This window comes from Gasterosteus aculeatus, chromosome 4 (assembly GCF_964276395.1).
Source record: "Gasterosteus aculeatus chromosome 4, fGasAcu3.hap1.1, whole genome shotgun sequence".
NCBI lineage: Eukaryota > Metazoa > Chordata > Actinopteri > Perciformes > Gasterosteidae > Gasterosteus > Gasterosteus aculeatus.
In genome coordinates, this window is record NC_135691.1 from 8837504 (window position 1) to 8855346 (window position 17843).

General features: G+C 41.7%; 1 protein-coding gene across 2 annotated transcripts in view; it reads left to right on the top strand.

Annotated features, from left to right (window-relative positions):
* The first annotated feature begins 830 nt into the window (after nt 1-830).
* Nucleotides 831-17843, top strand: part of pcdh11 (protocadherin 11) — a 114064-nt gene continuing 97051 nt past the window's right edge. For both annotated transcript variants that reach the window (XM_040173624.2, XM_040173625.2), the window contains exons 1-3: nt 831-1579; nt 6826-7407; nt 12811-15318. In XM_040173624.2, the coding sequence (XP_040029558.2) occupies nt 6868-7407; nt 12811-15318 (3048 nt within the window). In that variant the 5' untranslated portion in view covers nt 831-1579; nt 6826-6867. The remainder of the gene's footprint in view (nt 1580-6825; nt 7408-12810; nt 15319-17843) is intronic.

The window sequence follows — 17843 nt, forward strand, 5'->3', positions numbered from 1 at the left end:
TGATTGCAAAAGGTAATCCGTTGTGTAATGGTGGTGGTGATGATTTGACCTTAGATTGACAACAGCCCTTAATGACCTCCACACAAGCACCTGTAAGAATTTACTTTACACCCATTCAATTAGAGAGAAAAGTGAAAGCTTTATGATTTGTGATCAGGGCTTTATGAGCTGATCGATGTGTTGCATTGATACCTGTGTGGCATTGTGCTCTTCGGCTGCGAGAAGACACTACTGTGCATTTCTATTTAATGCAGCCTTTGAGTTACATTGTCAATTTGTATACAATTACGTTTGCCTCAAATTGTTCTGTAATTTGTTGTCATTTCCTCATATTATAAGTTTCATAACAGGAACTGCACTAGGCTCCTAGACCACAGGAATTAGATTATACAACACCATTTTATACAATGGAACTATTGTAATTGTCAGCAAACCTATCATTGGGCTAATTTATCTCCCGAGCCACAATAAGAGCTTTGCCACAGCCTGTTGACACTCTTTGGAATGTCTGAAAAGAAACCGAACCTCATTATATGCTGAGGTGCCAACGATACAGTAGAACTAATTGGAAAACGAAAAGCAGAAACAGAGCTCGGTATAAAAGTGAACAGTGCCCCCCTCTTCCTTTCCGGCGGATTTCTGAAGCACTGTGGCTACGGCGAACAGCAGAAGGCATCTGTGGTCCACACACGGCCGCGCAATCCACCTCAATGCAAGACGCTCTGCATCGCAGTGCGGCTTTAAGGGGACCAGGGCTCTTAAATCTGCAGTTGGCTCCTCCTCCCCCCCGTGATGTCAGTCGGAGGGAGAGCGAGAGAAGGAGAGAGAGAGGTGGGCAGAAATGAGAAACCGAGTTCATACAATACTACTGAGACATCTACAGCTTAGCAGACAGATACGGTGAACCGCCTATCCCAGCTCCTGTAAATGATGCTGCGCTGAAGCACACTTTGATCCTAACTCCGTTGGGGGGGCGATGCGCTCTCTGCATCCCTCCTTCAAGAGTATTTCGGGAGCGTGCATAACCTAGAATCAGTCAAAACAAGTGGTTGTAAAAAAAAAACAGGTTTACGCTTTCAGTTTTTCCATCAGAACTCTGTTTTTTGCGCTCTTGGATTGAAGTTTTACGAGGTGGTCAAGAAACATTTAACGCACACACGCCAAGTTTGGTGCCGGCGTGTTTTTGATCTGCTAGAAAAGAAGAAGAAAAAATTGGCAATTTCAAGGCAAACGTAGGCTAGGGTTACAAAGTTAATGTAGAACAAGCCAGGATCGCCGCGTATCGTCGGCCGTGGAATTTTGAGTCCAAGACATCCAAGGAGGAATTACAGCGACCGTTTCAGTCAAAGTTGATCGCTGTGAAGGTTTTTTTTCGTGCACACGAGGACCACCGTTTTTTTAGCACATGGATAAGTTTTTTTAGTGGATAACACATTTTTTCTACTTGCATTGCGTTTTGCTGAGACTTCTGATGAGGATCCTCTCCCACTTCAGTTAAATTCTCTTTTTGTAAATCAGTGATGTCTCCACGCGGCGGTACTCACGGTTGATTTTTCATCATATCCGAGCGGAAAAAAAGGTAAGATTTGCTCTCAATCTCGACTTTACTGTTCGAAAGTCCTGAGATCGAAATGCCTTTTCTCTCTTTTTACTTAAGTAGGCTGTGCGCATGTGAATGCACATGGCTGGTCCGTATCCTGAGCGCGTTCCGAGGAGCTGGAGTGCGCCCAACAGCCGAATCTGTGTGGTCCGTGTAAAATCAAATGGACGTCTTAATACCGACGAGGACCTGCATTCTATTTATAATCACTATGAGCAGCATGAGCCGGCCGTAAATGCAGTGCTAGTCCACGGCACTCTGATGAACCCCTGTGTTTCGATGGTGGGTCGTTTAGATGTTCCGCGGGGTTTTTTCTTTCCTAGAAGCTTTTCCATAGATAGAACGCATCGCGGCGCGGCTGCTTTAAACAGAAAGTATCCACGGACACGGTGCTTAGTGGAGAATCTGAGATGATTCGTTGCACTGTGAGTGATCCACACCGATCGCTAAACAGATAGGCCTACTTTCCAAGTGCATTGAACCGCGGGGACTTGTCGGTGCGTGTTTCTCGGCAGCTTGGCCGTAAAGCCCGGTGCGTGGGTGCGCGGTAACGGGGCGCTCCTGGTCAAGCGGTCCAGCTGTCACAGCGCGTCACCTCAGGGGGGCTCAGTCTGTTCACGCGCACACTCTAGGAATATAATTCGTAAATATACAGTAATGCATTGCACTGTAAATAGTTCAAACTGTCACGACGTAAATCCCCGTTGGCGTCGAGATGAAGTGGCTGAGCTGGTTGTTTGAGATCCTAATAGGTCACACCGGCTCCGTGCGCAATAGATTATTACTGGGCCTGTTTTTAAAGAGTCCCACAAGGCCAACTGAGCTCTAGGTTTGCTGGAGAATTAAATCAAATGTTAATGTGAACTATCCCAAGGTGAGCAGTTTATTTGGGCTTTAAGCTGAGACATTTGTATGAAAAAGAGTCAGTGGGTAAATGGAGGTAAGGCTGTAAGTAATTGTTTGATTGGAAATTTGCAATAAAACCATTTGCACACGCACGTCTGTATTTTAAAGAAGGTACAAAGAAATCCATCACGATCTAAAGCATTCTGGTGTATACCGGTCAAAAACAAATCTTAAGTTATTCTTCTGAAGCGTGTGATAAATTCAACAAAATGATGTAATGCCTTTGGGGGTCAATCTCTTGGCGGCAAACTGCATGTGTTGTATAGAGTTAATAGAGAAACTGACTTTTTGTCTCAGAAATGCATCCCAGAGATGCTTTATGTGAAAACTTGAGTTTTTCTATCATTTAGAACCATCTTAGGTTTTGGATCCTCTCATCTGATATCATAGCAGTTGAACTGTCTTTTTTTTTACTTCCCATAAGGGGTAATATGTATTGAAAATGACTTCCCACAATTGATCCTATATTTTAAAATTCACGGTTATGTCTTGAGCACCATTTTCCCCTGAAATATGGCTACATCAATATATATGAAAATTATTTTCCAGGATTATTAAAAAAGTAATTTCTCTTTGAGCAATTTCCATAATAGGTTAATCACAAGTTTTTGTTGTGCTTTGTTTTAATTAATTGCATGGTTTCTCCGATTTAACGTTCCATAATTTAAAATGGTGTCCCATTTTCATTAAAGATAATGGATTTTAAAGCCAAGTAAACATTAAAAATGATGTACACCAAGAAGATCCAACTTATATTTAGCATTAGGATTACAATTGCATGTATGGACTGCCCCCTTGAGGTCCATCATTACAGCGCTGTAAATTGGTTCGTCATTTTGCTAATGCAGAAGGGTCAGAAATATTACCTAACTATTAATTATCCAGGTCTATATGAAAAAAGACTGGGAAATGAAAAGCCACTGAGTTATGCAGCATAACATGATTGGCAGGCTGTATGCAAATATTGCGTGACAAATAATGCGTCAACGTTTCTATTTATCAGCTTTTTCCAATATGCAATCCCGGCGATATTTGAACTCTGATATATATCCATTCTCAGTATTAACATTCGTGTTAACATTGTCATTGGGGTAATTTTAAGTCACGCATCATTTTATTGCACTTTCTCACTTCCCAATACAACTCAAGTAATATAGTCGTTGCTGACATTTCCCAAGAGAAAACAACTTTTATTCCTCCACCATGTAAAGAGAATTGTTCTTGCTGCGTGGACTGAAAAATAACTGACTGATCTTGACAGAAACCTGGTCTGTCAGGCTGTCAGCGAACCTTAAAGCTGTTAAAAGAGAAAAAGCCCAAGACAATCAAAAGTAATAGTCCTGCCAACGCCCTCTTTTGAAAATCTCTTTGGATCCAAAGGCAGCATTGATAGATACAACAGTGGTGAAAACCTCCCTTTGACAGTTAAATCACTCCAAATGTCTTGGTTCCCAACCTCCGACTAAATACACAGAAAGTTTCCAGTTGAGGGTATCTTTAGGGGTGAAGGTGGGGGCTGACAATGTACGTCTCCCCTCTTACTGCTACCTTCAGGAAGGTCTGTCCATCACGCTGTTGTGTAAAGTGATCCTGGGTTGGCCTGCTCCTCTTCACTGTGCGTCTCCCAAGAGGGAGTCTTAAGTTTGCCTGCTGGATTCAACCTGCTGTCTGGAGCTCAAAATAGCATTTCAGGAGACCAGTGAAATGTAAGCAAAGGAGACACTCTGACTGACACCTAGGATTTCTTTCTCCTTCCCTTGTACTTTTTGCCCCCTTCCAGCACAATTCCTTCTCTCAACCAGCCCATTCCTCATGGACAAGCATATTAAGAGTTGTGACAAGTGAAACGCCATGCAAATGTTGGAAAAATCATGGGTACGAGAAAATAAAACTGCATTAATAAAATAGGAGTATTTGGCAAACAAGTTTGGCAGCAATGGGTTTTAAGGGCAACATTTGCCTTGTGTGAGTAAAATATCAAAACGAGAGAAATAGCTTTATAAATGTTTCTCCTATATTCATTACAACACATAGCGTACATGTATATCTCCTATACCATTAGCATTACCAGGGTGTTTCTTTTGCTACTACGTTTGTACTCCATCTTCTCCAAAACTCTTCATCCTTTGAAACATCATTGTCAAATCTGGATCATGCTTTGATCCTTTCTTTTTTTCCACTTTACTGAATCACATCCCATTTAGGGATGTAATTTAAACTTCATTATGCGTTGTGCGAGCTCAGCCTTGGACTGCCCGACGATCATCAGAGTAAAGCAATTGCTTCTCACTCTTAGAAAGATGCCCACTTCAAAGTAAAGGAAGTCACAGTTACTAATGGGATATATCCCATCAACATTTTGACATGACAGTACAACACTGCTCGTGCTATGTGTGTAAAATTAATAACCCTCAGACTGATCAATGTCAGAGCCATGTTTTTTCATGTTCTACTGTTCTTTAATGAGTCTCATGTGACTGCTTTATGAAATGTGTGAAAGGAAATATGTCTTTACAAGCTGCATGACTGCCTCGCAATTGTTGCTGATTCAAAACCAGCTTAATTAAATTCTTATTTTTAATCAATTCCCCTTTGTGTGTAGGACCGGAGCTTCAATGGCTAAGAATGCTGTTGCCGTGGCAATTTAGAAGACCCCTGTAGTGTAGTTTAGGTAGTCATACCTTTTCCCTAGGCTATTGTTTGAGTCATGTAAATGGATGGGAGTTTCACGGAGTATAAAATATTATGATTCCCAAAGAGCTGTTGGTGGTCCCCTGTTAATGTGGGTATGTATGCATTTTCAGCATCGTTTCTATGATGGCTGTCATAGATTTTTTTTCATACTTTAAAGAAAATGGACGTTGATTTTGAGGCAGTTGCCGTATGAATATAAACCAATGTCTTGAAGAGAATCATGCAGTTGATAAACACATAAACACTCAAGGGGGTTGGTGGACTTAAATACACAGTGGGATATGAGCAATGAAATTATATTAGTTGTAAAATATATTGCGCTGGAACACACATTTCTACGGAAAAAAACACTTAACAAGAATATACTTTGATAATTAAACTCTATTACCACCCCTGTAATGCGAAAAGCCAATTAAAGCATGTGTGGCCAATAATGTATTGAGATCTGTGACATTCTTTCTTTTATTAAAGTTACCCACAAATCGATTAAATCAATGAAGAAATCCAAATGTTAGCTAGGAAATTACATGAAGTCAGTCCCGTAATAACTTATTAAATATGCCACTAACTGGTGAAAGGTTGTCAATATTTCATACTAGCATATACTGGCAGAAAGGCATTGCAGAGCATGACTCCTTCATCATCTTCCAATGACCTACTTGGGTTTTGGCAAATGGGGTTCTTGCCCTTTGGCGAGCATTTGGAGATATAAAACAGGTACAGATTCTGTAGAATAACGGCATGAAATAAAGTGGCAACCGAAAATTAGATGCATTAATAAATACTGTTCAGTGATGGTAAACAATTACATAGGCATCGTTCAGCTCAGTAGACTGAAGGCTGTTCACATTTGATTTAGGAAAAAAACATTTCTAACGATGTAATGACGTTATCACTCAATTTCACTAATGTCACTGATGCCGGCACACTGGGTAAATAACACAATGTTGTCTCCTTCCACGGCAGATACTCTAAACAGCGCTCTTATCAGTCTGTGTATGTTCCCACATGGGTGTTCATAAAATGTTGGAGAGCTTGATTTTTTGCATTCAGAGCAATTGAGGTTTCCCATTAATAGCTGTTATCAAGTGCTAATATTGCAAGTGTGGGTGTGTGTCTGGGGGCATGCTTCCAAATAAGCTCAAGTCTGGATGTGGGGTGCTGTTTATGAAGACATCGATGCGGCATATTGACTGACATTGACTCAGATATGAGTTAAGGTTTTCGCTTCATTCCATTGTTTTGTGTGAGCAAGCTTTCAAAGCCCATCACAAATCAGGACTCCGGGGCTATGATACTTCTCAATAAAAATATTGTTTAACCACAGCATTGAAATGGATGGATGGAATATGTGAACTACTAACCTTTACGTGTCCGCTTGCTGAAAGGATGCCATGAAAGGTTAATTGTGTAAAGCCGTCGTTAATTTGCTCTGAAAGACATACAAAGGATGTGCAGTCGTAACCAGTTAGGATGAACAGGTCAAGTTGAAAACTCTCCATATGGGGAAATACTACTAATTACCCGAGAACTAGAATGCCATTTGTGCACTGACATTGTGTGTTCTCTCTTTCTCTCTTCTTTTTTTTTTCTTCTCTCTCTGCTTCTCACCTCTCTCGTGGCAGAATTGGCTTCTGGAGAAGCAAAGCTCCCATCCACTCTTGAGTATGGACTTAGCAAGTCAGGCCCATGTGCTGGTGGTCTTGCTCACCTGTGTGGCCGTGCTATGTCAGGCCCAGGAGAGGGACTACACGGTGAAGGAGGAGCAGCCGGAGAACGTTCGCATCGGGAACCTGCGCAAGGACCTGGACCTCAACCTTGACCCCAACATCAGGTTATCCTCACCGCTGCAGTTCAAGCCTGTGTACAAGACAGGTGACGTGCCTTTGGTGAGGGTGGAGGCCAACACGGGGGAGATCTTTACCACCAATCACAGAATCGACCGGGAGAAGCTGTGCTCAGGGGTCTTCGCTGACAAACGCTGCTACTATGAGATCGAGGTGGCCGTTCTGCCGGACGAGATCTTCCGTTTGGTAAAGATCCGCTTCCTGATCGAGGATGTAAATGACAACGCCCCCCTTTTCCAGTCAACTGTAATAAACATCTCCATCCCGGAGAACACAGCTATCAACACTCGATACCCAGTGCCCTCAGCATTTGACCCTGATGTGGGAATCAATGGGATCCAACACTATGAACTGGTCAAGGTGAGGCTCACACCCATTTTATCTATCACACATAGAAAAGAAAATTAGTAGGTATTTAATATATTTCAGGGTGACCTTAATCATTGTCACATATCAGGGTGTGGGGGGGGGTCTATGAAAAAGCAAACGTTTTCTAAATCAGATTTATGATTTCAGGTTCCTTTATCAATGCTGATGTTGTTTATTTAACACTAGGACTGCAAGAGTCTGTAAGTAAATTGAAGTCATGACTCCTATAGATCCTGGTTGAATTGTTTACTGAATTATCAGATGTAATTGGATAGTAAAAAATGTACTCGATTTCTTACTTAAGTCGATCTCAAGATCTTTATGTTAATTTAATTCAATAATTATTGATTGAACAATATTAATAGTGAAGGATACCGGCCTGAAGACTAATGCTACAGCACAAAGTTACAGGATTTACAACATGAACTTAAGAGAAAACAAACTTTGTGTGACTCTTAAATAGGCATTTTAGAAATCCCAGTTCACATAAATTCCATGCAATAAATCAAAGACCAGTGCAGCTAAATGTCTTAGAGAAACTATTAAAAAGAGATAAAGCGTAAAACAAAAGTATTAAATTAAATATCTTTTCAAATGACGTTATGAAAGGCAAGCAGAATAACTGATTGAATTCAACACATATTGTTGAATAATTCAAACATACTGCTATGCCTGCAGTATGCCAATGGTCTGATTGTTTTTTTTGATCATTAAGTCCTTACGATATTTACTGTCTTCATTTTTCTTACCATATATTTTGCATGTAACACGATTCAGATTCTCTCTAAAAGCTCCTCCTGTAAACCTGCTATATTGCTCTTGTAGAGCTTTAGTGCATTTTTCAAATTGGAAATTCATTTTAATTTGTAGAATATATGACATACTTTTTCATGAAGTAGAATACTGTATATCATAAGGCTTATCTTTTATCTTTTATAACTTAATAGTTAAAATCTATTATATATTTCAAAATGATGGAAGACGAAGGAAAAGTTCTCACCATGTTCGGTAATATCTGAGAACAGGAATTAGAAAGTGCACACAAAGCATATAGTGCATGTTCAATTTCCAACAATAGGTTACATGTGCTGAGCTAAGTAGATATGTGAGAAGGATAATAATGTATAATGTAAATAGATGTCTCATGAAGTAGAACTAGGAAAATCCTTTCGTCTTCATCCATTTAATGCTTCTTTTAAACTACAATGCATTTCCTATGTCGCCTAATGGAGTCAGCCTTAAAACCAGAAATGTAGGATGATATCATGCACTCTTCATTGTGGTCTAGACAACACTCTATGCTCTGTGGATAGATGGATATCGGAGATGACATGAGCTCTTTCAAATGAAGTGTAATTAAAGGGGGAGATGCAAGCACTCTGGAGGAAAACCTAAACATGAAAAATAAAGAAAGGTTAGTGGATTTTGAGGGCACGGTGTAAAACAGAAATGACTTGTCCATCTTAGATTCTCAGATAAAGTTTGTACTGGGTTGGAATCAACAGAATTGTCCCTCTCCGTGTCTGCCTTGAATACCAATTCACATTTTTAGGTCTACTGCCAAGGCCTCTCCAGTGCAATGTCGTGAATTGTTCATGCCTGGAAAATCACCAACCAAATGCTCCGCTCATTAGGACGATCATCTGCAATCATTTTCTTTACCCTTTTCACAATATAAAGCTCCCTAAAACCCTCGCCTAGAACGTGGTTGCATATGCAGAACATTTTTCTTAGAGCATCCTCGGCACTGTGTTCCTGATTTAGTTCTTCTCATTATACTCCCATTGTACTCAAGATTCATTTCCTTTTATTCCAGGTTCCATACGAGTAAAACACAGGGAAAAGCCTTAACCAGAAACATGTTCAACCTTTGTTATCTGTTACTTCAGAAGAGCAGTAGAAAGCCAAGGGTTTAGTGAGGAAGGAATGTGCAAGCATTTCCTAGAATAGCTTTGGCCGCTAAGCCACCCTTGGACTATCTTTGTATGGTCCTGTGAGATTTGTCTCAGAAGCTCCCTCGGAATGAAGTTTGCCCAGTTTCCTTGTGTTGTGCAAGGCACGGTGCTGAAATTGCTACCATTGTGTAGCACAGGGAGCCAAACTCAAGGGTCCACCACCCTTGTACTGTGTGGTGGTGTGCTACGCCATCAGAGCTGCAGAGAAGGCGTCCCAAGAAATGGTCAAGGTCAGAGTTAACAATCACATGGATGAAGGAAGGATCTCCCATGAAAGCAGATTAGATCACTTTACGTATTCACAGGATCACTCGGGGGCCAACATGGAAACATACTAAAGACGAAAGGAGATTCTGCTTTTGACTTTGCATGAAACTGTTCACACACATTGGCCTCTCTCCTTATTCCAGTGGTTTATAAGTGAGAAGAAAAACACACCACATGAATCAAAGTTGAACCTTTGTCTGCATCTTCAGACAGACGGGTGGGTGTCACGTTCAAGTAATTACATGTTGAGCCATGTTATGCTGATGAATTGTATGATGAAGTGTGTGTGAGCATTTCGGTTGGGCAATCTGGAGGGATTTTGGCTTTAACCTTTTGCCACCTACCTAGATTTCCCCTTGCAACATTTCTTTCTGAAATACACCTCAGATTTATGGGTAAATGAAGTGGTCTTTTTGCCGGCACTCCGTCTTAGCTTGAATAATTTCATTCCTAAACTGATGCTAACTTTGCATTTGAAGATGCAGAATTTATTCAAGCTCCCTTCCCAAATAGCAGGAAAAATGTGATTAGTGCATTGCATGCTGCCTATAGGCAGTGAATAGGTTTTAGGGGAAGAGAGCTCACTGTCAAGCTTTTCCAGTTTTCATTAGCATCCTATTTTGACACATTATCCTCTTCTAAGGGTTAACGAATAGAGAAAAACAATTCCCATTTTTTTGAAAAGTGGATGAGGGATGGAGGGAAGGAATGAGGCAGGAATGAGAGCAAGAGACGGAGAGTGTGTGAGTCTCCATCAGCATTATAAAGAGGTGCAATAGCATGTGATGAATAGCCTCCCCCAGTTAGCCCTTTCCATGGGCATCACCGTGACTCGAGTCCTCCTGATATATTCACAGCCCAATCTCAGTCTCCTCTTAGTTTTAATAAGGTCATCAACTTGACTGAACGATGCATCCTCTGATCAGTCGCTGTCTCCAAAACAGTGTTTGGTGTCATCCTTCCCTCTTCATCAGCCACCGCTGCTTCTATCAGTATCCCTTCATTTAAATGAGCTATCTGTGGAAAGATAGGGCACCATACGCTTACCACATGTACATCGCCATGAGCCCTCACTGATCGCCCCTAAAACCGGTAATCTGGAATGAATGGCAAGTCGTCAAAGTTCAAGAAGACATGTACCTGTAAAGTGCATGTGTGGAGGGAGAGAAAGGTGTATAATGGGCATACTTATCTGTTTAAAGAGTTGCGTCTTTCTCGCTCTGCCTCTGGGTTTCCAGTGAGTGATTCATGCTAGTATTTGGCCTTTTCTTAGCCTGCCCTAGATCTTATCACAATCCACCAGGCTAATTTTGCATTCAGGAGGATGCACACCCTAAAAGATAGCTCCCTTCAACTTATTGAAATGCACTGAGTGCTGCCTTATCACTTGTAAAATTGTGTGAAACCAAGACAAAAGCATAGAGGAAATGCTGGCTCATAAATCATTGTGCAGCATTCCCTTTGACACATTCTAACTCAACATCCTAATATTAAGTCAGGCTTTGTCAAATATCAGTGCATTAGATACTAAGATTCTGTGCCGCATGTGTGCACTATAACTGGGGATTGAGGAACTCTGTGGATGGAGTAGTCCTTAGCAATAGACCCCCCCACAATGTCTTGGACCATTTGGTGGAGGCAGAAATAGTTCTGCATAGAATATGAACATGTAGCACAGTCCATCCATGAAAGAGTTTCTCGACATTAGCACACATATTGCATACGCTGCGTATCACAAAATGACTCTTGCTTGCCGGAAAGATCACAGAATAGGGTCTGAAAGATCACTGCTGCAGTGCTTACTGCTTTAAGTAGTTCTGTCAATCACTGACATGTTGACAACAGTCCCCTTGGCCAGCAGTTTTTAAAAGTAATAATCATTTACATGCTTCAGCTGCATGTGTTCTTGAATCGGCAGCAACACCAGTACGGCTCGAGATTTTAAAACCTACTGAAGACTCACAATTTGGTTAAAATGTTACTTCCTTGAACGAGGCAAATGCATATATCTTAATCTCATTTGGTAGCTGTAGCTAGACAGAGTAATCTCTTCCAACATTATGTGCAGCATGAAGCTTATCTCTTTAAAGAGGATGCTTTTTCTTGTTTTACCATGAAACTACTTCTGACTGAATGAGCTTCAAAGAGCTTCTTTGTTTCATAATGTGCATGCAGCTCATTCATGGGCTTGATCTTCTTATTTCCTCCCCGTGCTCTCTCTCCCTTTCGCTCCTTTTCTGTCACTTGTCTCCCTCTCCCTTCCTCCCTCTTTCGTCCTCCCTTTCCTTCCTCTCTTGTGTAATTTGAAAAAAATAATGGATCCATACCATACCCAATCTAAAATGGTAAATGTTAGTGCTAGTTTTTTGGGAGGAAGGCAATTACTCTTAACAGCCGGTGCCAGTTCCTCCGGGTTTCTCATGGGGATTACTTATGCATTTGTTTTCAATTTTCTTCAGCTTTACTTTTGCCTAGATGTAGCCCTTCTTGAGCAAAAAGCCTTTCTGATATTCAGGGTTTTTTACTCCCTTCTCTTAATCTCTGGTTATCTAGTCATGCAGTCTATTTTAAAGGGGAGCTCAGTGTTGTGTCTCCATTTCTAGCATTCTCTCTCCCGTTATGAAGTAAAAGGCTGCCCGTTCTATTTTGACTTGACCCAAGATAGGAAGGTAGCGTGAAATCTTTTTTTGTTTTTTTTTAGTGGAAAGGAGGTAAATCAGTCCCTTCAAGCAAATGTTAGAAGGAGGGATGGAGGGACCTGATTTTCTACAATGATTGGTCACATTTGTAAAAATTGTATCGTGTAGGTGGGAAATTAGTCAAACAATCCAATGATTAGCATGTTTGAAAAGGCTTTTGATTAATGGAGGCCCTACTGAGATGAGCAGTGCAGAGCCAAGAACCAGCTGCATTGTTGAAAAATGTCCTGGGTTTATATTCATTTTCTGTTGACATTCATTAGAGCCTAAAAGCCTGATCGCAAAAAGGGTTCCCAAAAAAGCTGTGTAACCTAAGAAAAATACCCCGACAGCTGTTTGGCTTCAGAATATATTACATCAGAATATATTACACATTACTATAGGGATCGTCAACAATGTTGGTAGATTTTTGTAAGTACTCATTGTTACTAATCAGAAAAAGTATAACACAAAATGTTTTCTTGCCTTTGCAGAGTGTCAGCGAGTTTGGCTTAGACATCATAGAGACTCCTGAAGGGGACAAGTGGCCGCAGCTCATTGTTCAGCAGAACCTGGATCGCGAGCAGAAGGACACCTTTGTGATGAAGATAAAGGTTGAGGATGGTGGCAACCCTCCCAAGTCCAGCACTGCCATCCTCCAAGTAACCATCTCCGATGTCAATGACAACCGGCCCGTCTTCAAGGACAGTGAGCTGGAGGTCACGGTCCCAGAGAATGCCCCGATGGGGACATCTGTTGCTCAGCTCCACGCTTCGGACGCAGATCTGGGTTCCAACGCCCTGATCCACTTTGCCTTCAGCAATCAGATCTCTGCCCCCACCAAACGTCACTTTGTCATTGACAGCTCTACTGGGTTGGTCACTGTAAAGCAGCCGCTGGACAGGGAGGTAACTCCTGTTCACAAACTCATTGTCCTTGCCAGTGATGGCAGCTCCACCCCCTCCAGAGCCACGGTGATTGTTAATGTAACAGACGTTAATGACAATGTTCCCTCCATAGACACTCGCTACATTATCAACCTGGTTAATGGGACGGTTCTGCTGTCGGAGAACGCTCCCCTCAACACCAAAATAGCTCTCATCACTGTAACTGACAAGGATGCAGATCTGTATGGTAAAGTGGCTTGCTACACCGACCATGATGTTCCTTTTCGATTGAAGCCTGTCTTTAACGACCAATTTTTACTAGAAACAGCTGCCCCCTTAGATTATGAGACGACTCGAGAATATGCAATTAAGATAGTGGCCTCGGATAGGGGGACGCCTCCTTTGAACACTTCAGCTATGGTTTTAATTAAAATCAAGGATGAGAACGACAATGCACCCATCTTCCCCCAGCCGGAAATCCAACTTTCCATACCGGAGAACAATGACCCCTCTACACAGTTAATAAAAATCAGCGCCACTGATGCAGACAGCGGACATAATGCTGAGATTATTTATACTCTTGGCCCTGATGCACCCGACGGGTTTAACATAGACAGACGGTCAGGAATTCTCTCCGTTGGCAAACGACTGGACAGAGAGAAGCAAGAGAGGTACTCATTCGCTATCTTAGCAAGGGACAATGGCTCCACGTCCCTGCAGAGCAATGTCACTGTCAAGCTAATCGTCCAGGACCTTAATGACAACAGCCCAGCTTTCACACACCCAGAGTACAACTTTTATGTACCCGAGAACCTGCCTCTCTATGGGACTGTGGGCTTAATCACAGTGACGGACGCGGATGCGGGAGATAATGCGATTATAACCCTGTCTGTTTTAAACGGGAAAGATAATTTTATCATCGACCCCCAAACCGGTGTGATTAAACCCAACATCACCTTTGATAGGGAGCAGCAAAGCTCCTACACATTTATGGTTAAGGCAGTTGATGGAGGGCAACCTCCAAGCTCATCCTACGCCAAGGTCACAATCAATGTGGTCGATGTCAACGACAATCGCCCAGTGTTCGTCATCCCATCCTCCAATTACTCATATGACCTAGTGCGAACCACCACCAACCCTGGGGCTGTGGTCACCAGAGTGTTCGCCATTGACAATGACACAGGTATGAATGCTGAGCTGCAGTACAGCATTATCAGCAGCATCATCATCACATCTAGGGTCTCCCCTCGAGGTCTCTTTGCCATCGACAAGACAACGGGTAACATAACACTGCAGGAGAAAATTGTGACAGCCGATCAAGGGTTGCATAGGCTGATAGTCAAAGTCAAAGATCTGGGTCAGCCTGAGTCATTACATGCCATCGCACTTATCCACTTGTTTGTCAATGACACTGTGTCAAATGCAACCTTTATCCAAGAGCAGCTGCGAAAAAGTATGGAGACACCTTTGGATCGTAACATAGGGGACAGTGAGGTAACACCTCAAGCCAATGGATATGTGATTGTTGTCATAGCAATCATAGCAGGAACCATGACTGTCATCTTGGTGATATTTGTAACTGCCCTGGTCCGCTGCCGACAGACACCAAGACACAAAGTGGTACAGAAGGGCAAGCAGAGTGGCGAGTGGGTGTCACCCAACCAAGACAACCGTCAGATCAAGAAAAAGAAGAAGAGAAAGAAGCGATCCCCCAAGAGCCTCCTCTTGAACTTTGTGACCATAGATGAATCCAAGCCTGACGACCCCACCCATGAGCATGTTAATGGAACACTGGATCTCCCTGTGGAGTTAGAGGAGCAAACCATGGGGAAGTACAACTGGGCCACAACGCCCACCACCTTCAAACCTGACAGCCCAGATTTAGCCAAGCATTACAAGTCTGCGTCCCCTCAGCCTACATTTCAAATCAAACCCGAGACTCCAGTGGCCCCAAAGAAACACCATGTGATCCAGGAACTCCCCTTGGACAACACGTTCGTGGTGGGCTGCGACTCACTCTCCAAGTGCTCATCGACTAGCTCCGACCCATACAGTGTCTCAGAGTGCAGCTGTCAGGGGGGATTCAAGACTGCGGGGCAAATCACCACCCGACAGGTAATTCATGACTTCCTTTTTAAATCCACCCACACTGGTCCCCACTCACACTCCCCTTGCTGTCCGACGGTAGGTGATGTGAAAGGGGGGGGGTGGCAGCATGGAGCCCAGGAATTTTCCCATACAGACCATGACCATGTCTACATGAATGTCATTTGCACTTAAAAATGAAAATAATAAAATCTAATTTGTCACAATTAATGTAGGAAACCTGTCACGTTACTGTTATTAATTCATGTTTTCACCCTCCTTCACAAGCACTCATAATTGCATAATCATTTATAAAAATATGCAGGTTAATTTCATCTTCAATAGCTTGAGTAATGGCACCAGTGCTATTATAATGGCTAGCTATTTTAACGTCAGTCTGAGTAGTTGGAGGCAGTCTACCCTGATTTAGAAGAGCCTGAGCTAGGTGACAATGATTGAACTTTCTACTGATGTATTTGAGGTCAGGGGTGAATGATGCTGTGTGCTAATATTACTTGATGCACATGTTTAAACACGTCAAAAAAACAAATAAAAATAGCAGTGGAAAAACTCTGATGGTCATAGTACAAAACAGAAAAAAGGATCTGGACATCCCAAAACAATGTGATGAATAGTCCAACTTGTTGATTCTGTCCTTAAAATATTAGGTGCTGTCTTAGTTTTTGCCAGGGAAGTTTTTGTGGGAGGAAATCCTTATTTCAATGCCGAGGTACAGCAAAGGGCTTATGATTCCGTAACACATATCTGCCAAATGCGAAGTGCCCCAATACATAAAAGCCGGCGAGGGAAATAAATGTAAATCAGAGTTAAGGAAAGGTGGCCTTCCTCCGTGCTGACAGTCAGAGCAGAGCACTGTGGGAAAGACTGAGCACTTCTTGGGGCATGGGGAGGGGGTCACAGAGATCAAGGTGACGCAGAGCCTTGAGACCAATATACTTAAACACCAAGGGAGCAGTAGTCCATAAAAAGCCTGCTACGTAGACGTTGCATTCAGCCCATAAATACTCTACTTTAATGACCCCCAATTATTGTTATAAACGGCATATGTAGATACAAATTCTTTACATCGTTTCACTTACCTCACATAGGAGAGGCTGTAATGGCTGCTGTGATGTGTTGTAGTTTATGTTAGAGATAATTTATTCCTTAATACAGTGAAATACAGAGTATGTACATGTTGATACTTGATTGCTATCACAAGCGCAATGGATTGAATTAAAGCCGTGCATGTGGTAGCAATTATTTATACGGATAGGTTTCTAACCATGTTTCTCCTCAATGTCAATCATTGTTGAGTTGAATTTGTTGCCAATTTCAAACATTTGAATTTGTTTTTTTATAATTTCGTGAAGGTGTAGTTGTTGTTGCATTGGATTTCATTTTTGTTACTGTTTTGATCATAATTATCTCAACTGCCATTCATCCAATTCTGGGTCAATTTTATGATATTGCATCAATAATTGATTATGTTAGATGAGGTGCTTGCTTTTCTTTGTGTCTAGCGTCGTATTGCACACAGTCTTCAGATCTTTGGTTTATGTCTGTCTTTTGGCTCCCAGTACCCTTCTATGCAACACCTATAAGAATTCAAATGTCTTTATGGCATAGTTTTGATGAATGACTGTTGATCCTGTGAAGTATTGTGCTTAGGGTAATTTATGAAGACACCCACACAGAGTTGATAGTCATGCCCTTCATCCACCTTTTATTTGAAATCCATGTTAAAAACGATCTGCCATGGTACTTTTATACATAAGCCAGCTACATGCCCATACTACCAACGATTACGTTCATAATGTGTTTATACGACACACTGACAAGTTGTCAGGATGATTTTCCCCTTTTACTGGTAGGGACTGGCCTCAAATATCCCGAAATATTCAGTATGCGTTCTACAATTCTGAATTATTTTCTATAATGAATTTTATGCATTAAAACTTAAATTGATTTCCACTCTTGTTGCTGATCAGAGTGGAGTATTTCCGTCGAAATAATTCAAAAATCAATGAATATATGATTAGTAAACATCTTAATCTCCAGGCCCTGTTTGAATCTGTGCATTTCTAAGGGACTGTATACTCTTCTCCAAGAATTCTCAAAGAGAGGTCGGATTAATTGTCATATTTTAGTGCCACATGCACCCAAATATATCTATTTTTTTGTTCCCTAGAGCAATTGAAAAGTCAGGCCTCCCACTTTAGACATTAGATTTCCCACTAGTTTTAACTGTGCTTATTTAAAGCCTGTGTCATGGAGAAAAAAAAGAATAGCATGAAACCTTGCCTGATGAGAATCAGTGGCTGCAAAGGTTAATTAAATGCACTAAAGGGTTAATCACTCGTAGTACAGTATGATTAAAATCACTGTAATTAGGTTTCGAATGAGGTGGATAAGAAGAAAAAAGGCAGCCAACCTTTAAGATTATCAGCGATGCCACATCTGTGGGTGACTCACGTTCTCAGGATTCAAAGGGATGTAACAATACATGACAAGCTGTCCCGTCTGTCAAAGCTATTAGAATTTAATTGCTGCTT